Source organism: Nycticebus coucang, chromosome 22, assembly GCF_027406575.1.
Source record: "Nycticebus coucang isolate mNycCou1 chromosome 22, mNycCou1.pri, whole genome shotgun sequence".
Taxonomy (NCBI): Eukaryota; Metazoa; Chordata; class Mammalia; order Primates; family Lorisidae; genus Nycticebus; species Nycticebus coucang.
In genome coordinates, this window is record NC_069801.1 from 8656203 (window position 1) to 8676395 (window position 20193).

A 20193-nucleotide genomic window follows, 5' to 3' on the forward strand; every position below is an offset into this window, starting at 1 on the left:
TTTGAGCCATAGGCACCGCCCCTCCCTTCCACCCTTTAAGAGAGTCTCTGTCGTCCAGACTAGAGAGCCCTGTTGTCAGCCTAGCTCACAGCAACCTCAAACTTTGGATTCAAGAGAACCTCCTGCCTCAGCCTCCTGATTAGCTGGGACTACAGGTGCCTGCCACATCTCACCAGCCCAATATTTCTATTTTTAGTAGAGATGGTGGGGGGGGGTGTCTCGCTTTTGCTCAGGCTGGTCTTGAACTCCTGACCTCACTAAGCTTTTTTACAAAGATGAAGCTCAGGAGGAAATAATTGTTTAGAATGAATATTTCCTTTGTCTTTTAGCTGCAGAATTTCTTAAAATTGTGGTAAAATATGTATAACATAAAAATTTTCATTTTAAGTATTTGTAAATGTACAATTCAAGGACATTAAGAACATTTACAATGTGGAACAACCATCAGCGCTATTTCCAAAATTTTTCATCACCCCAAACAGAAACTCTGTACGGATTAGCCAATAACTCTTATTCTTCCCACCTGCTCCCCCAGCTGTCACCAGTCTGCAATCGGTGCCCTCACACGGAGGGCACCTGTCTCCCCAGCGCATGGAGAGCTCCAAGATCACATTTCAGCGATGTCTCCAGCCCTAGGGCCCCGCACAGGGTCTGACACAGTGCTCAGCGCATTTTTTATTGGGTGGATAATTATTTATTTTTCCTTTTTTTTTTGTTAATGTTTACTTAGCGAGCCAATTATAAACCAGATAAAGTCAGACTTTTTCTCTTTGGACCAGACTCTGCTCCGTCCCCTGGTGGTGGCCTCAGGCACGGAGCACAAACCATTTAAGGTATTTCCGGAAACCAGAGCTTGCGTCCTTGCTTATTAAACCTTACCCACAATGCATTGCACACATTTTTGACTTGAAAGTTGCTAAATTCTCCCTTTTCCTCTAAATTCTTCTTCCCAAAAATAATCTTTCTGCAGTAGAACTGTCTGAAGAAAGGGCAAAAGTCAAAATTTCTTCCCAGAAGAAAATCACCACTAGACTAATAGGAGTATAAGCTACCAGAGTACTATGGGCGGACACCTGCAAGCATACTCTGGTTTCTCTTCAGATCGCATAAATCTTTCGCCTTTTACTAAAGATTTCCGTGGAGAGGAACAACTCTGAGTCTTTGACTAATTTTTTGAGGCCTTGCATTTGCAGGGCTTACTTAAATGTCTAAAGATTAGACTTAAATAACTTTATAATAGGGATGTTAATTTGACGTTTTTATATTTTCTAAATTTTTTTGGAGTTTTCTGCTTTTGTGACAAGTTATAATTGACAGTTGGAGGGTTATAAGGCTATTAAGAAGTAACAAGTATAGTGTGATCTCCTACTCTGCTGCTGAAGAAATTGACAGTCTTTCTCTGAGTCTTGCTGGTGTTGAGATTCCAGGAAAGGTAAGGCTGCTTCCAGGGAAAGGAAAGGTACAGAGAATCTAGACGGGAGCTCAGAGATCTTGAGGCCCAGCATGGCTCCTTTATTCCCATAACCCTATTCTAACTGTAATAGGGACATTGTCCTCTGCCCTGGGCCTGCTGCTGCTCCCTGCCCTGCTGGGGTCCCTCAAGTGCTGGTGGCCAGTGTTCTCTTTGGGCTTCCAGCGCTTAGTGTGTTGGCTTCTCAACTTGTCTGTATTAGAGTACCTTTGGCCAAACTAGTGAAGCCTTTGGATCTCCTTCTCAGAAAATGATTTTAAACTAACAAATACCTAGGGTTACAAAAGAAACCAATTATACTGAAATACATTTATGAAAACATTTCTTTTTCTTTTTTTGAGACAGTATCACTATGTTGCCTTCAGAGGGGTGTGGCATCACAGCTCACAGCAACCTCCAACTCTTGGGCTTAAGCGATTCTCTTGCCTCAGCCTCCCAAGTAGCTGGGACTACAGGCGCCCACAACAATGCCCGGCTATTTTTTGTTGCAGTTGTCATTGTTGTTTTAGCTGGCCTGGGCCGGGTTCAAACCCGCCACCCTTGCTGTATGTGGCTGGTGCCGTAACCACTGCGCTATGGGCACCTAGCCGATGAAAATGTTTCTTAAAAACAATCTGGCATGGGGCAGCGCCTGTGGCTCAAGGAGTAGGGCACTGGCCTCATATATCAGGGGTGATGGGTTCAAGCCTGGCCTTGGCCAAAACCGCAAAGAAAAAAAAAACAATCTGGCATAATAAGCCTCCAAATTACAGTCCCAAATAACCTTTTCCTAGTCAAAGGAAGGAGGGCTCTTTGGAGAAAGACCATGTAAGGCAGGAAATATACCAACTTGAACAGGCTCCTAAGGACTAAAGACAAATCATTTGACCATCAAGAAGATTAATAAATGGGGCGGCGCCTGTGGCTCAAGGGGTAGGGTGCTGGTCCCATATGCCTTAGGTGGCGGGTTCAAACCCAGCCTTGGCCAAAAACCACACACACATACACACACACACACACACACACACATACAAAAGGGGCGGTGCCTGTGGCTCAAAGGAGTGGGGCGCTGGCCCCATATGCCGGAGGTGGTGGGTTCAAACCCAGCCTTGGCCAAAAAAAAAAACGCAAAAAAAAAAAAAAAGATTAATACATGCCATGAAATATGTTTTGTTAGTCTTTCTCTACCTCCAAGAATAGACAATAAGTCTCCACCTTCCAGGAGGGTTTAAACCAGTGGTTCTCAACATTCCTAATGCTTCCTAATGCCGCAACCCTTTAATATAGTTCCTCATGTTGTGGTGACCCCCAACCATACAATTATTTTTGTTGCTACTTCATAACTGTAATTTTGCTACTGTTATGAATTGTAATGTAAATATCTGATATGCAGGATGTATTTTCATTGTTACAAAGGGGTCACGACCCACAGGTTGAGAACCGCTGTTTTTTTTTTTTTTTTTTGCAGTTTTTGGCTGGGGCTGGGTTTGAACGCACCACCTCCGGCATATGGGGCTGGAGCCTTACTCCGTTGAGCCACAGACACCACCCCGAGAACCGCTGGTTTAAACACTCCTTAAGTAAAGAGTAGAACAGGACTAGTTAGTCTTTATCTCCAATGGGTCTAGACATTCTTTTTTTTTTAAAAGACAGAGTCTCACTCTGTTGCCCTGGGTAGAGTGCTATGGCATCATAGCTCACAAGAACCTTAAACTCTTAGGCTCACATGATCCTCTTGTCTCGGCCTCCCCAGTAGCTGGGATTGTAGGCACCTGCCACAGCATTTGGCTATTTTTAGAGAAGGGGTCTCGCTCTAACTCAGGCTGTTTATGAGCTCTTGACTTAAGTGATCCATCTGCTTTGGCCTCCCAGAGTGCTAGGATTACAGGCGTAAGCCACTAAGCCTGGCCAGACTAGACATTCATTAATCAAAGAATAGGACTGTGGTATGACTTCTGGTCTGTTAAACATTCCTTCCAGATTATAGCAGATTTCTAGTGGATAACCCTCCCACCTTTTACAAGGCCTCTAGCAGATGACCTTTGGTCCTCTACCCCATATCCCCCAGTTACTGAGTTATGGCTGGCACATCTACCACCTCCTGAACTACAAATACATCAGCTCCTGAATGGCGCCAGAGTGTGTATCAGACAGAACTGACCCCATATAAAAGAACTTCCTTGCCCTGACTCAGGGCTGTTGCCATTTTCCATTTTCAGTGGCAACCTGTTAACTCTACTCAGCCTGGTTGTTTGTGGCACCTTTCCACCTTTTGACATCTAACATGTTTAAATCCATGAGTTCATAAAAATACTTTCAAAGAATCTGGCTGATCACCAGTATAGGATGCTAGAGAACCATTTCATTACTTTGAAAGTCAGGCTGGGAAAGAGGAGAGGGGGGAGGCTGGGTGAAGGGAGGGTAATTGGTAGGACCACACCTACGGCGCATTTTACAAGGGTACAAGTTAAATCTAAGTGTAGAATATAAATGTCTTAACAATAACTAATAAGGCTTGGCGCCTGTGGCTCAAGCAGCTAAGGCACCAGCCACATACACCTGAGCTGGCGGGTTCGAATCCAGCCTGGGCCCGCCAAACAACAATGACGGCTGCAACCAAAAAATAGCTGGGCATTGTAATGGGTTCCTGTAGTCCCAGCTACTTGGGAGGCTGAGGCAGGAGTATCGCTTGAGCCCAGGAGTTGGAGGTTGCTCTCTACCCAGGGCTACAGCTTGAGGCTCTGTCTCAAAAATAAATAAATAAATAAATAAAAATAACTAAGAAAATGCGGTGAAAGCTATGTTCACCAGTTTGATGAAAGTATTTTAAATAAAACCAGCACATTGTATCCCATAATTGTATTAATGTACACAGCTATGATTTAATTAAGGAAAAAAAAAAAGAAAGGCTGGGCGTGGTGACTCATGCCTGCAGTCATAAGCACTCTAGGAGGCCCAAGTGGAAGGATCACTTGGGGTTAGGAGTTCAAGACCAGCCTGAACAAAAGCAAGACCCTGTCTCTAGTAAAAATACAAACCTAGCTGTGCATTGTGGTAGTCCCCTGTAGTCCCAGCTGCTAGGGACACTGAGGCAGGAGGATTCTTGAGCCCAGAAATTCGAGGTTGCTGTGAGCTAGGCTGATGCCATGGCACTCTAGTGTGGGCGACAGAGTGAGACTCTGTTTCAAAAAAAAATCAGTAAGTAAAGGGAAAGAATCAAGCATTCGTCATCCTGCTATTCGTATATGAACCGTACCGTTTAGTGACCAAATACTAGGTCAGGGAAAGTTTCTTTCTTTTTTTTCTTTCCTGATGAAAGAGCACACTAACTTCTATAAAATAGTCTTGCCAGGGAAAAGTCAAGGTTGTATTTGAATAAGCCTCTGCAAACTTATGGGAGCAGGTGAATAGGCACAGGTAAAATGACCCCAGGGCGATGCAATTGGCAAAGCCCAGGCTGAGGGGAACTGTTCAGGAGGAATCAGCAAATTTCTTCAATAATAAATTTCAAGGAAAACAAAAAAGAGAAAGAGAGAGATAAAAAGGAAACCTGCAGTTTAAGAGAGACTCAGTGCGTGAATCTTGTTTGGATCCTGGTTTAAACAAACACTGAGGGCGGCGCCTGTGGCGCAAGGAGCAGGGCACTGGCCCCATATGCTGGAGGTGGCAGGTTCAAATCCGGCCCCAGCCAAAAACTGCAAAAAAAAACACACCACTGAATAAAATTGATAACATCCCAACACTTTGGCAGGCTGAGATGGGAGGATTGCTTGAGGCCAGGAGTCAAAGACCAGCCTGGGCTCCATTATTGTCTACCAGTGGAAAAAGAAAAAGAGAGAGAGAAAATACCAGCATGGGCAACATAGCAAGATCCCATCTCTTAAAAAAAAAATTTTTTTTTTAATAATTTTTTTTTTTTTTTAAACAAAGTAGTTTGGCTCAGTCGGTGCCTGTAGCACAGTGGTTATGGCGCCAGCCACATACACCGAGGCTGGTGGGTTTGAACCCAGCCAGGCCATCTAAACAACAATGGCAACTGCAACAACGAAAAATAAATAGGCATTGTGGCGGGCGCCTGTAGTCCCAGCTACTTGGGAGGCTGAGGCAAGAGAATCGCTTATGCCCAAGAGTTGGGGGTTGCTGTGAGCTGTGACGCCATGGCACTCTACCCAGGGCGACAGCTGGAGACTCTGTCTAAAAAATAATAATAATAATAATAATAATGATAAAATAAAATAGTAACAAACGTATGGAATATTTTAAAATATATATATTTTTGAGGCAGAATGCCACTCTGTCCACTCTTGCCCAGAGTTGGGCTCACTGCAACCTCAAACTCTTAGGCTCACATGATCCTCTTGCCTCAGTCTCCCAAGTAATTTATCCAGGACTACAGATGCCCGCCACAAGACTCAGCTAGTTTTTTCTATTTTTAGTAGAGATGGGTCTCTTGCTCAGGCTGGTCTCAAAATCCTGTGCTTAAGCAATCCACGTGCTTTGGCCTCTTAGAGGACTAGGATTACAGGCGTGAGCCACTGTGCTTGGTTTTCTTAAGAAATTTACAACAATGATAATGTGTCATGAACATATTTGTGATCTCTACTCATGACAATGACACAAATGCCTCAGTGAATAAGGGAAGGAATTGCTAGATTTCAGTGAGAAGTAATAAAAGTAAAAATGTTTAAGCCAGGCGTGGTGTTTAGAAGCACAGATTGGCGCCCCTCTCTTCCAGGTGTATGATATAAACAACTCCTCCTTGTGTGCATAGAAACTTCAAATTTATCAAAGTGCATTCATACAGAATCCTTTACTTAGTGGGACTTCCCAACCAGTTTATGAAGTTGAAAGATGTCATTAGACCCATTTTACAGGTGGGAACACACAATGATAATGACAGGGGTGGGAGATGGAACTCAGCACACACACACACCCAGCCCAGGGCTGGCTTTTCATACCACCCCTTTCCCTGGGAATGCTGCTTTGTCACCTTTTCTCCAAGTTTTATTCTGAGAGAAGCCACAGCCTTTCTCGTGGGCTCTCCTGCCTTCTCTGTTGCCATCTCCAGGTCACCACTGAGCAGTCCTGTTGATTCTTAGCTGAGGCTTATAGCGCCCCTCCCTTCCTGTGTCAGCAGAGGCAGTGATCAACTGCTGGGGGCTCCTGCTGGACAACTCCATCAGTGACCTCCCTTTGACCTTTGACAAGTCACTCTTTTTCCCTGGATCTCAATTTCCACTTTATAAAACGGGGTAGTAAATTTTTCTCCTTTGGTTGGTTTTCAGGGAAGCTGTAAAGATTGGCTAAAATTATGATAGTAACCTGGGAAGAAGAAGCGATAGGTCTGCTGGAAGAATTGTTAGCTCTTGTGTTATTACTGCCAGGAATTAGGACCAGAGCCTACCTTGGTCCTTAGAGGTCAGTGATGCGGGTAAAAATACCCAGCTCTGTAATCTTACCACCCACTTTCTTCCCTTCTCGGGTTCTACACTGGAGATAAACTAGAGTCTCACTGTTCCCTTGTGTTCCTAAGCTTGCCTGCCTCTGTAAGTGCACTCCTGCTGTTCCCACTGCCTGGGTGGTCCCTTCCAGGGCTGAGGCTGGATACCAGCCATCACCCTTCAGATTGCAACCTGGAGATTGCACTTTATTCCAGGAAGCCTCCGCTGACTCTCGGAGGGGTGAGATGTCCCAGCCTCACACACAGTATAAATGCACAGTATAATTGTCCAGCTTCCTGTCTGTCTCTCCTTTAAACATGAAGGCAGGGGTAGGACCTGTGTTTTTCCCCTTTGTGCTCCAGTCAACAAGGTAACTAAAGGGGATTGGCTCACATACGGGGGCTGCGATCTCCACATCTGGTTAATGATCTTGGAACTAAGTACAGTCCGCCAAATGTCCCACCTGTCTCTTCAAAGAGGGGAGGTTACCTTTGATGTACATCTGCTATGTGCTTGGCACTTCCCACTAACTGAAGTTCTGCGAAGGTGGCGGCTCTGTTTTTTCCACCTGAGTGGCGAGAAACTAGCACAGTGTAGGTGTTCGATGAGTACTTACTGAGTTACATCTGTATACATTATGTCATGGACTCCTTGTGTTTCAGGTGGGTCTCTTCAAAAAAATCTGCCCTGCCCAGACAGATCCCTGGATGAAGAGGAATATCCTGCCCAGCAGAAATTGGTGCTGCTTCTGGACAAATAGGCAAGTGGTTATTTCTAAAATGTGTCCCTCACTACTTGGGTCATAGAATCATCTAGTTTTGGGGCCAGGCACAGTACAAAAAAAAAAAAACAAAGAAAGAAAGAAAAAGAGATTCTGTCTCAAAAAAAAAGAATCATCTAGTTTTGGAGCTGGACACACCTAGGAATGCATCATAAACTAGACAAATCACATGACTCTGGCCTAGTGACTTCTTGTCTGAGAGCCTCGCTTTCCTCATCTATAAAATGGGAATGAAACTTCCCTTGCAGGGTATACTGGAGATGTGTAATTTGCTATACAGGCAGGCCTAACCTAATTACATCTCTTTTACCCTGGCGACTCAGAGGTGAGCATCAGCGTTTTGCATTGGGATTTGGATTCCACTGGGCTTAAGGCTAGGGGACCATCAAGCTTGTGATAACTGTGGACTTTTCTTACTTTTTTTTTTTTTTTTTTTGTGGCCGGGGCAGGGTTTGAACCCACCACCTCCGGCATATGGGACCGGCGTCCTACTGCTTGAGCCATAGGCGCCACCCAACTGTGGACTTTTCTTTTCTTTGAGACAGAGTTTTACATTGTCACTCTTAGTAGAGTGCTGTGGCATCATAGCTTACAGCAACCTCAAACTCTTGGGCTCAAGTGATCCTCCTGCCTCAGTTTTTCTATTTTTAGTAGAGATGGGTCTCGAATTGGTGAGCTCAGGCAATCCACCCCCCTCAGCATCCCAGAGTGCTAGGATTACAGGTGTGAGCCACCATGCCTGGCCTAGGGATTACATTTCAACATGAGTTTGAGCAGGAACAAACCACATCCAAACTGTAGCACCTTCTGAGGTAAGGATAGAATGTGCCTCAGCATCATCCACCCAGGGACAGAAGACAGCATGTGACCTCACTTGTGGCTCATTTCCCACAGGTGAAGGGTGGCCCCTGGCAATGCTTCCTGGGCAAGGCTACATATGACTTTAGTGCAAGCAGCTTCCTGAATATGAGGGGGCGTGGCTGACACCAGGTGCTGTTGGGATACTTACACCTGGGCAGAGCTGGTGGCCACAACAACAGGAGTCAGGGTGGCTGCGAGGATGAGATGGGGCCCAGGAGGCATGCAGTGCAGGCGGATTTTCAGGGAGTTAATAAGTTTCCAAACCAGCTTTTTGGCTGTTGGGAAGTACTGAAGGGTTTGCGGTTAACATTTTGCACACCAGATCTCAGGCACGGAAAAGGCAAGTTGATAAAGCTATTTGTGCAGCCAGCCCCAGAGGCTGGGAAGAACGCCTCTCATGAGTGCTAAACAGACCCCCTAGGGTTGGTGGTCAGCCATCTCCTCCCTGCCATGGTGAGCACAACAGGCATTGAGCCATCCTACAGAAGCCATCAGAGGATCACAGAGGGGAGAAATGATGCCATGTGGGAAATCCCAAAGAGCTTGGACCTCTGCTGAGCAGTTTCCACTCTAGCCTGCCACTGGACAGCTGCATGGCCTTGGACAAATCATTTCCTGTTAGAAGTCCAGGTCCCTCATCTCTTAAATAGGGTTAACTCCCAGCAACTTCCTTCCCCATAGGGCCTTGTTGATGTAAAATACAACACACGGTGAGCACTTAAACGCTCTAATTTACAAATACTAGTTTGCTGAAATTCTTTCATAGGTAGGTACTTCTCAGGAACCAGGTCCACAGGTTTGTATTTACACTCATGGGAGCTTACGACATGCCCAGGTCCAAGTTCAACGGAGAGTGAACTGGAGCCACGAAGAGTGGCTCATTATCTAACAGTTTCTAGTTTTTTTTTTCCCTTTGAGACAAAGTCTCAAGCTGTTGCCCTGGGTAGTGTCATGGCATCACAGCTCACAGCAACCTCCAACTCTTGGGGTTAAGCGATTCTCTTGCCTCAGCCTCCCAAGTAGCTGGGACTATGGGCACCCACCACAACGCCCAGCTATTTTTTTTTTTTTGGTTGTAGTTGTCATCATTGTTGTTTGGTGGGCTGAGCTGGGCTGGATTCGAACCTGCCAGCTCAGGTGTATGTGGCTGATGCCCTAGCCACTTGAGCTACAGGCACCAAACCCTAAGTTTCTAGTTTAATGGAATGACTGGAGAGCATGTCACACCACAAATGACAGCCAGCTGTACCCTGCTCCCTGCAACAGGTGAGCCAGCCTGTGCCCCATGCTGGAAGGTGGCAACGTCTTGAGTTCTCACTGTCCAGAGCAGGAGGGGAGGTGTATGGACTGAAGCAAGTGGGATGCCAGGCCTGCAAGTAGGACCCCGTTTACTGTCATAACCATCTGTTGTGGACCATTCAGTTCCTTGGCAAGTGGACTAGACTTCCTGTGAGTCATGCTGCTCAAAATGCTGTCTGGGAACCCAGGGAAACAGCCAAAACACTGCGGACAACCCCCAAGGTGCAATACCACACCCAGTTCAGTCCCTTTTCAGTCCCTGGAATGGACACTTCCCTTCTCCTCCCTACACAGGGGACAACCTTATTGTGGCTTCAGAGAGCAACCTGAGGAAGGCCCACTGGGGCTTCTTCTTGCTACCATCCTATGGCCAGCAAAACCCAGGAAGGAAAATCCAGGCTCTTTAGGACAGGTGGGGAGAGCACCTTAGGAGGGAAAGGACTAGGCCCAGGCAGTTGGGACACCCAGCAAACCCCCGGGTGAGCAGAAAGGTGGCCACCAACACCCTTCTGAGCCGACTCATTTAAGAAGTTCCCTCCTACCTGGGAAGGGAACTGCTGTCTCTGCTCAGTAGGGCGAGGTGTATGTCCTGCTTCAGACACTACCCAACAATCTGGTGATGGGGAAGTGGGACGAATGTCTCCAGAGGTTTCAACCACACACAAAACGGTCATGGAAGTTTGAAAGATATTTATTTAAAAACAGAACAAAAAAAGCTTTGGTATTTTAAAACCCAACAGTCATCAATCACTAGAAAGTTAAATACCTCCCCCAAAGCCCCAAAGTACAAAAGCACAGATCTCCACAGGCTCATGATAAGGGGATGTGCAAACCCGGGGATGACAACCTGGCCCACACCCTCCCCACCGGCAGTGCAGCCACGCTGCGCGTGAGGGGCTCAGGTCCAGCCTCAGGCCACAGGGCCAATAAAGCCACTGAGGCGGCTTAGGTGGGACAACGCTGTGAGGCTCACTATCTCAGGTGATACAAAAGTCATCCAGCAAAATCTGAACAAAAATAAATTAAAAACTCATTCAAGAAAGAACACATTAAATTAGGAAAAGGAAACAACTTCTTCTAGACAAAAATCTTTTCAGAAGAGGGTCTACTTCCTGGGACAGAAGAAAGGGGGAAAGGAGAAGGAGTGAGTTCAAGTTCAAGTATTTGCCATTTAGGTTCATTTTATTGATTCGAAAGCTTACAAAAGTCCACTGGCCCCTCCCTCCCCTGGAAGTGACACTCGCTCCTTCCACCGCAAACTCTGGAGTATCCACACACGCTTCTGCGTCACTGGTTTCCCCCAACAAGGCACAAAGGGTGGCTGCTTCCAAAGGATCCCTTGTTCTAGCAGCAGGACTCGCAGTGCTGGGTGTCTTGTGCAAATGGTGGCTGAAAGCAGGGCTGTTAGTTCACTCAGACACTGGGATCTTCCTGTTCAATTCACAAAACAAGTGACTGTTACTCACTGCCAAGTCCAGGGCAGCTACAGAAGCCTCAAGGGAAGCAGGCCCCGGGGACACCCCTGGCAGCACCCACCTACGCTCTGATCCAGCCTTGCAGGGAGCTATGGCCCAGGGTCTGTGAGAATCACCACGGACTCAGCGGCCCATGGCCCTCCTGCGGCTAACACAGAGTGTTCACTGGGCTCTGCTCTGGCATGGCCCAGCCGGAGCTTGAGTTGAGGATGGATGTGGGTCAGTATGCATGAAAGTGGTTTGGTTCAAGTCCCAATTGTGTGGGGAACCAAGAGGCACACAGGCATGAGGGCGGAGAAGCCACCAACCCGCACTCAGGGAAAGCAAACCCACACAATGCAAATTTCACACCTGTTCTAGCACAGTCAGTCAAGGGATGCCCACTAGCGAAGGCCTCTGTGCGTTTCTTTCAGATCCTACTTTCAATGTGTTCTTCAAGCCTGAGGAGCTCAGACCTGCCTCCCACCTTTCTCCTGCCCCTTTCGTCAAGCTCTGCTTCCTTTTCGAAGTCCTGGGCTCAGGCCAGAAACCAGAAGCCACAGGCATCTCTGTGGATATGACGGGATGTTTCTCTTAAGCAGGATCTGGGCTCTTTGACTACACGGAGCACAGAAGCAGAGCCTCACGTACCTCTCCACTGTCAACTGTGGTTTGACAAGAGGAGAGAAGAGAAAGCAAGGGAAGGGAGAGAAGGGAGGAGGGGTGGAGAGATGAGGGAGGAAAGGGGAGAGAAGAGAAAGGGGATATGCTCAGCTCTTTTGGTAATACCAATGCTGCCGGGCATGGTGCTGTGACCCTAGCACTCTGGGAGGCCAAGGCGGGTGGATTTTTTGAGTTTAGGAGTTTGAGACCAGCCTGAGCAAGAGCAAGACCCCGTCTCTACTAAAAATAGAAAAATTAGCCAGGCGTTGCGGTCGGTGCCTGCAGTCCTGACTTCTTGGGAGGCTGAGTCAGAGGATTCCTTGAACCCACAAGTTGAGTTGGAGGTTGTTGTGAGCTAGGCTGATGCCCTGGCACTCTAGCCCAGGTGAGCAAGACTCTGCCTTAAAAACAAACCCCAAGGCCGCGCCTGTGGCTCAAGGAGTAGGGCGCCGGTCCCATATGCCGGAGGTGGCGGGTTCAAACCCAGCCCCGGCCAAGAAAAAAAAAAAAAAAGAAAAAAAAACAAACCCCAAAACACCAGTGCTTACTCCTAGATGTACCCCAGGTGACCAACCCGTAGCAACTAAGGCCAAAATCACAGCTTCTTGGGGGCAAAGATGTTTCAGGAAACCAGAAGGGAACGATGCCATCCTGTTGTCCTGTGCTGACAAGACTTCCTCAAACTGGGGCCCACAGAGAGGGACTGACCTCTGAATGCAGCAAAGAGTTGCTCAGGGGACGCTGGGGGTCCCGCCAGCAGTGCAGACAAGTCAATCTAGGGGTTTGCTGGGGTTGTTTTTAAATACCGAGATTTATTGGGGAGAGAGGCAGGACTGCCCTGGGAAGCCAGTGGACTCATCTATCCACACCTGGACTTCCATAGCTGTCCTTTCCTCATGGCCTCCTCTTGGAAGCCACTCTCTTGTGTCTTTTTTTTTTTTGTAGTTTTGGCCAGGGCCAGGCTTAAACCCACCACCCCCAGTATATGGGGCTGGCGCCCGGCTCCTTGAGCCCCAGGCACCACCCCAGCACTCTCTCATATCTTATCAAAACACACTCGCACTCTCTTGTGTGAGGGATGAAGGCATAGGCTTTCAATGACACCTGTTCCTGCCCAGGCCTCACCCCCCTCGCCGGGCCAGCCCCAACTTGGACACAGGGCCACAGACATAAGGGCAGTGTCCTACCTTACTCCTGAAGAGGGGCTTGGCTCCAGGCCCACAGTATTCATTGTAGATGAGCTTGAAGAGGAAGAGGTGGAAAAGGGTGATGAGTGAGGCCACGCTGAACCAGAAGACGAAGGGCAGCCCGGGGTCCTGCTGGGCCATGTGCTCGTCGTGGGCCAAGATGGCCTTGAGGTGCAGCGTGTGCCGCAGGTCCTGGAGGTGCGTGAGGTCGGTGGAGATGTAGAGCAGCGGCGTGATGGGCTGCGTCACCATGACCGAGAAGGTGTGGCCCCCAGGTGCTGAGGTCAGTTCCACAGGGTCTTGCAGGCAGCCTGCCTCGCAGGCGTAGATCTTGACGGGCTGACCGCGGGACTCCACTGACACATGCAGGTAGGGCTTGCCCTCGGCATCTGCCAGCACGGCCAGGTTGATGTGGTCGGTCTTGTAGCGAATGCCGTGCAAGGCATAGCTGTTGTGCAGCACGTCGGGGTCAGCCTGGAACTGGAGGTGGTTCTCTGTGAACTGCAGCCCCCCGAAGCTGAGCACCATGCCCTGCAGGATGCCTGGGGCACCCACTTTCACCAGCCCCTTGCAGCCGCGCTTCTGGAGGGTCAGCTTCCATAGGTCAGAGAGCTGCAGGATCTGCTGGACAGAGGACAGCCGCCCTGGCCAGAGGTTCTCGGCGTGCATGGTGGCATGGCCACTGAAACAGTGATCTTCATAGTTGAGGGTCGACTCCATCTGGTCTCGCTCCCTGTGGCTCAGGGAGGGGCTGAGCAGCGGCGTTGGCGAGCAGGAGAGCATATAGTACAGCGTCAGGTTCACAGTCAGGCCAGATGGCGTGTGGGCATCAGTGATCTTCTTCATCTCCACCCCTGTAACACCACAAAGGCTACATGTTACCAGGGGAAGGCACGGCTGGGAGGCAGAGAATATAAAACAAACACTAGGGTGGAACCTGTTCTTCAGGCGTCTAAAGCGCCAGCCACATAAAGCAGAGCTGGCAGTTTCAAATCCAGCCCGGGCCTGCCAAACAATGGCAACTACCACCAAAAAATAGTTGGGTGGGTGGTGCCTGTGGCTCAAAGGAGTAGGATGCCAGCCCCATATGCCAGAGGTGGCGGGTTCAAACCCAGCCCTGGCCAAAAACTGCAAAAAAAAATAGCCGGGCGTTGTGGCAAGTGCCTGTAGTCCCAGCTACTTGGGAGGCTGAGGCAAGAGAATCGCTTAAGCCCAGGAGTTGGAGGTTGCTGTGAGCTGTGACGCCACTCTACCAAGGGTGACATAGTGAGACTCTGTCTCACAAAAAAAAAAAAAAAACATCAAAAGTAGCAGAGGAGTGAAACAGTAGGCCGCAGTGATGGACACAGCACTTCCAGTCTCCCTCAAGTACAGTACAAAGTCAGTCTCCCAGCCTTGTTCACATGACCAGGCCTATGGGCCTGAAACCTAAAGTTCTATTAAAGGCAGCAGGGCCTACTGCCAAAGCCAAGAACACCCCCAACTTAGCCAGGATTTGGTGCCAACCCTGTGGTCTGGGCCCCCATGGCAGACACTGTCATCAACACCCTGGCCAGTCCCAGGCCACTTCACTTCCCTTTTCCATCACCTCTCTCCAGTCCTTTAGCTTTAAATGACACCTCCCAAATTTGTATAAATTGAGTATCATACATACAGAGGTATCACACTTATAGCTCCCAAATTTATGTAAATCCTAGACTCAGACAGCTTACCACCTACTTGCTGGCTTCACCTGGACAGACTTATGACATATTGTTAGCCTGACATAGTTTGAATTCTTTCATCCCCAAACCAAGCCCTGTTCAAATTGTCTCCAAGCAATTGCTCAAGCCCCCCAAATTCAGGAGGCAGCATCAAGGTCTCACTCCCCACAGCTAGCCCATGGTAAGTCCAGCAGCTCTGTCTCCAAGACTATCATGGCCCACTGATGCATACATCAGGGCGGTGCCTGTGGCTCAGTGAGTAGGGCCCTGACCCCATATGCCGAGGGTGGCGGGTTCAAACCCAGCCCCCGCCAAACTGCAACAAAAAAATAGCCGGGCGTTGTGGCGGGCGCCTGTAGTCCCAGCTACTCGGGAGGCTAAGGCAAGAGAATTGCTTAAGCCCAAGAGCTGGAGGTTGCTGTGAGCTGTGACACCACAGCACTCTACCAAGGGGGACAAAGTGAGACTCTGTCTCTAAAAAAAAAAGAAAGAAAAAAAAATACATCAGATGGACGGCACCTATAGCTCAAAGAGTAGGGCGCTGGCCCCATACACTGGGGGTGGTGGGTTCAATCCCCGCCCTGGCCAAAACTGAAAAAAAAACAAAACAAAACATCAGATCATGGCCTGCTTCCTGTCCCTCTTGGAATAAAGTTCACCATCCTCACCAAAGGTTGCATGGCCACCCTCACTGTTTGACCTTGGCTCTAATGTCTGACCTCTGACCACTCTCCCCTTGCTGGCCATACCAGCCACTCCACCAAACCTGCTCCTGCCTTAGGCCCTTGGCAATCTCCAAGCCTAATGCACCTCTTCACAGATCACACACTGCCGCCTTCTTGCTATTCTGGTTTTAGCTTAAGTGCTTCCTCTTTAGGGAGGCCTTCCTGACAAATGGAGCCACACCAACACTCTGCCACCCCACACCCTTCCCCCCATGACTCTGGTCGTCCTCAATCCCATATTTCAATTTTTCTTCATAGTCCTTTTCATTCTAAAAAGCCTTTTTTTTTTTTTTTTGAGACAGTCTTACTTTGACGCCCTTGGTAGAGTGCCATGGCGTCATAGTTAACAGCAACCTCAAACTCTTCAGCTCAAGTGATCCTTTTGCCTCAACCTCCCAAGTAGGTGGGACTACAGGTGCCCGCCAGAACACCTGGCTATTTGTTTGTTTGTTTTTTAGCAGGCCAGGGCTGGGTTCCTTGTAGCTGGCACCCGGCCCACTGAGCTACAGGCACCACCAGCTTGCTTTGTTCAATTCTGTGTCCTCCCTCCACGGATAGAGCAGCCCCTGCCAGAAGCATTCATTAAATACTTGTTTTGGGGTTTTTGTTATTTTTTGGAGACAGAGTCTCACTTTGTTGCCCTTGGTAGAGTGCCATGGAGTTACAGCTCACAGCAACCTCCAGCTCTTGGGCTTAGGCGATTCTCTTGCCCCAGCCTCCCGAGTAACTGGGACTACAGGTGCCCACCACAATGCCCAGCTATTTTTTGTTGCTGTTTGGCCAGGGCTGGGATTCGAACCTGCCACCCTCGGTATATGGGGCCGGCACCTTACTCACTGAGCCACAGGTGCCTCCCAATTCATTAAATACTTGTTGAATGACCTTAACTGTCTCTGAGCAACCAAACATTAAGGGTTCAGAAAACTGAAACTCTAGAAACCAAAATCCTTTCTCTCAACCAAAATAGGATTTTCTTTTCTTTTCTTTTCTTTTTTTTTTTTTTTTGAGACAGAGCCTCAAGCTGTCGCCCTGGGTGGAGTGCCATAGTATCACAGCTCACAGCAACCTCCAGCTCCTGGGCTCAAGTGATTCTCCTGCCTCAGCCTCCCAAGTAGCCTGCCAGCTCAGGTGTATGTGGCTGGTGCCTTAGCCATTTGAGCCACAGGCGCTGAGCCGAATTTTCTTTTCTTAAACAGTCAACAGGGAAAGAAGTTTTCATCTGGCAGGAACATTCCAACCTACTGAATGAAGAGATTCTCCAAATTCTCCCATGAACAAGCTGCAGCCACAATAACCAGGATATACCTCAGCCCAGTAGTGAGCAGGTCAAGAAGTCCATGCCTGGTTTGGTGCCTGTAGCACAGTGGTTATGGTGCCAGCCACATACACTGAGGGTGACGGGTTCGACCCGGCCCAGGCCAGCTAAACAACGACAACTCCAACAAAAAACAGCTGGGTATCATGGCAGGCGCCTGTAGTCCCAGCTACCTGGGAGGCTGAGGCAAGAGAATCGCTTAAGCCCAAGAGTTTGAGGTTGCTGTGATCTGTGATGCCACGGCACTCTACCAAGGGCGACAAAGTGAGACTATGTTTCTAAAAAAAAAAAAAGAATAAACAAGGCTTGACCTTTGTGCTTAAGTTTTCATTAAAATCTCATAAAAACTTTCTGAACTAGGTGCTATCATTATTACTATTAATTATTGAATACAGGCCCAGAGATTTAATGACTAACCATACTAAATGGTTAAGTATGTATTCAGCCGCCTGTCAAATGCCAACTCCAAGTTTTAACCCAACCCCCACCCCACTACCACCTTCAGTGCCACCTCTGTAGAACTTGGAGGGACATAGTAGGGTGGACCACGTGCACATGGATGCAAGGTGTTGAGTGAGGAGGAAACACTGGCTGGGCCTCACCTGGGCTGAAGAGCTGAGCCCAGAGGCGCTGGTGGTCCTGAAGCAGATCTGTTGCTGGCATCTCCAAGAGCTCCAGCATTTCCTTCCGTGCCAAGTCCTGGAGCACCTTGAACTCCTTGGCTGCTTTGCTTTTGAGCACCTGGGAGTTAAGGGCGTCTGAGATATGCACCACCCACAGTACTGTCTCGTCCACCTGTGTCTTGGGTGCCACTTGGAGCCGGTTCACTAGCTTCTTGGCAGCCACCACCACCAGGTGCACCAGCCCTGTGGGAGTAGGCGGGGACCGGCCAGAGTAAAGGAGGAACTGATGATCTCCGACCTTCTCCAGGGTGCTGGTGAAGGCCTTGGGGACTGGGCTAGCAGTGGGCCCCACAGTCTGCAACGCCGCCACCCGCTCCGTGGGGTTGTTAAGTTGAATGCGCTGCAGATAGACGTGGGGTCGGCCCCGGTGCGCCAGAAAATCCTCTTGTAGCAGCACGCAGTCGCGGCCGGACCCCGAAGCAAGGCCAGAGGCCGAGGCTGGCCCAGGGACAGCAGCCCCAGGGCCAAAACCCGGGTTCCCAAGCTGCAGGCAACGCACCCTGCGGAGCAGACCCTCCCGCAGCAGCAGAACCGCCTCCCTAGCTTCAGCCAGCACGCTCAGCGGGCGTAGCTGCACCAAGGGCACGAAGTCCGGCGCGATGGCTGGCTCCCGCTCTCCAGGAGTCACCCACAGCCGGTTGGCGGCCACGTCCAGGGCCAGGAAGCCGTTTGCCACCAGGGCCGGCACTCCAGGGCCCAGCGGTACAGCCTCGCCGCGCTCCCGCAGGCCGCGCCAGGCGCGGGTGGCCGCCTCCAGGCAGGCAGAAGGCTCGGCGGCGCCCGGCTTGCCGCGGGTCCAGGGCAATAGGTGCAGGCCGCCCGCAGCTCGCCGCGCCCCGGAGCCCCCAAACCACAGAAGCAGCAGCAGGAGGCCGAGAAGGCAGAGGAGGCGGCGGGCCCAGCTGCTCGACAGCAGTCCCGGCAGCCCCTTAAGCCGCTGCTGCAACCACATCGGGCCGCCAGGCGCGGGCAAGGGCGCGGGAGCGGCCGCCGGGCCCGCCGCCCAGCCCACCGGCCCGGTCGCCCGCGCCTCACTCCCGGGCCCCGACCGCGGCGACCAACCCGGCCGCCGCCGCAGCCGCCACCGCAGCTTCCTCCTTCTTCTCGGTTGCCCTCGGCCGTCAAACAACGCCGGCCGTCAAGCGCCGCTGAGTCTTTTGCGACAGATAGAAAAGGGGAGGGCCGAGGGAGAAGACAGGGGCGGACCCGGAGGGGAGGCGGCGGAGCCCCTGCGAGCCAGGGACTGGAGCCGCCCTGGGCCAGACGACCAGTTCCCAGGCCTGAAGGGCCAAGTGCTGCGGAGTAAGAACAAAGATCTGAGGTCTGGGGAGGACTGAAGTGTCCAACTCACTTGCTGAGGAAAATATCGAGCTAGCCAAGCCGTACACGTGTTGGGCCCCGTTTGCTACTAATGGATTCAACAGTTTAAAGATTAGGAATAGAACCACAACTTTATTGTTTCTGTGAAAATGATGATCCTGGGGGCGGCGCCTGTGGCTCAGTCGGTAAGGCGCCGGCCCCATATACCGAGGGTGGCGGGTTCAAACCCGGCCCCGGCCAAACTGCAACCAAAAAATAGCCGGGCGTTGTGGCGAGCGCCTGTAGTCCCAGCTACTCGGGAGGCTGAGGCAAGAGAATCGCTTAAGCCCAGGAGTTGGAGGTTGCTGTGAGCTGTGTGAGGCCACGGCACTCTACCGAGGGCCATAAAGTGGGACTATGTCTCTACAAAAAAAAAAAAAAAAAAAAAGAAAATGATGATCCTCACTGCAAAAGAACTTGGAAGAGTATGGGAAAGTACTAAAAAAAAGAAAGAAAGAAAAAGAATGAAAGAAAAGAAAGTAACTCTTGGAAACTAGTCTTCCCAGGAATATTTTGTTGACAACCCTTCCAGACCTGTCTGGGTGCATGGACACCATATCCGTGCACAAAGCTTGCCCAGGACCGGCAGCATGTCTGTCCCACGGCATCATCTTCTTAGACGATGTCAACCCTGAGTTTGAACTTGTTAAATAGCATAAGACTCTTAAACCCTATATTTGAGAATGTCGTTAAAATGTGAATCGTCGGTACAAAATAGAAGTTTTGCTATTTTTTTTTTTTTTGAGACAGAGTCTCACTTTGTCGCCCTTGGTAGAGTGCTGTGCCGTCACAGCTCACAGCAACCTCCAGCTCTTGGGCTAGGGCGATTCTCTTGCCTTCAGCCTTCTAAGTACCTGGGACTACAGGCGCCCACCACAAGGCCCGGCCATTTTTGTTGCAGTTGCCACTGCTGTTTCAGCTGGCTGGGGCCAAACCCGTCACCCTCGGTATATGGGGCTGGTGCCCTACCCACTGAGCCACAGGCACCGCCTGAAGTTTTGCTATCTTAGGAAAAAATTAAGCATGTGCATGAGGACAGACAATGGGCGATTGTTTCCACGTTGGTTTCAGGACATTTTCCAAAGCCACACAGTGCTTGCCAGTTGGAAATTAAGCAGATATTTTGGATATTTAGGGCGGCTTCTGATGGGCTGTGAGCAGACACAGAAGTGTGTGTTAGGTATGTGCACCCATACCTCAGTGGTTAGGGCGCCAGCCATATGAAACCAGGGTGGTGGGTTCAAACCTGGCCTGGGCCTTCTAACCAAAAAA

At 49.7% G+C, this 20193-nt stretch overlaps 1 protein-coding gene, 1 long non-coding RNA gene and 1 other non-coding gene across 4 annotated transcripts; 2 read left to right on the forward strand and 1 right to left on the reverse strand.

Annotated features, from left to right (window-relative positions):
* The first annotated feature begins 1081 nt into the window (after positions 1–1081).
* Positions 1082–1197, forward strand: LOC128575758 (U5 spliceosomal RNA). The gene has a single exon (XR_008377152.1). It is a non-coding gene; the product is annotated as a U5 spliceosomal RNA (small nuclear RNA).
* LOC128574796 (uncharacterized) lies at positions 1082–17451 on the forward strand. The gene is made up of 3 exons (XR_008376853.1): positions 1082–1432; positions 7554–7658; positions 16768–17451. It is a non-coding gene; the product is annotated as an uncharacterized LOC128574796 (long non-coding RNA).
* KIAA2013 (KIAA2013 ortholog) lies at positions 10996–18687 on the reverse strand. Of its 2 annotated transcripts, none has more exons than XM_053575667.1 (3): positions 17482–18682; positions 13137–13990; positions 10996–11263 (listed from the first exon to the last, which is right to left on the reverse strand). In XM_053575667.1, exons 1-3 carry the CDS (start codon positions 18512–18514, stop codon positions 11246–11248), a joined length of 1905 nt encoding a protein of 634 aa, XP_053431642.1. In that variant the 5' UTR covers positions 18515–18682; the 3' UTR covers positions 10996–11245. The 2 variants fall into 2 exon arrangements, with proteins under 2 accessions (XP_053431642.1, XP_053431643.1); XM_053575668.1 differs by lacking the exon at positions 10996–11263 and adding an exon at positions 11282–11951 and having other exon boundaries at positions 17482–18687.
* Positions 18688–20193: the final 1506 nt, after the last annotated feature.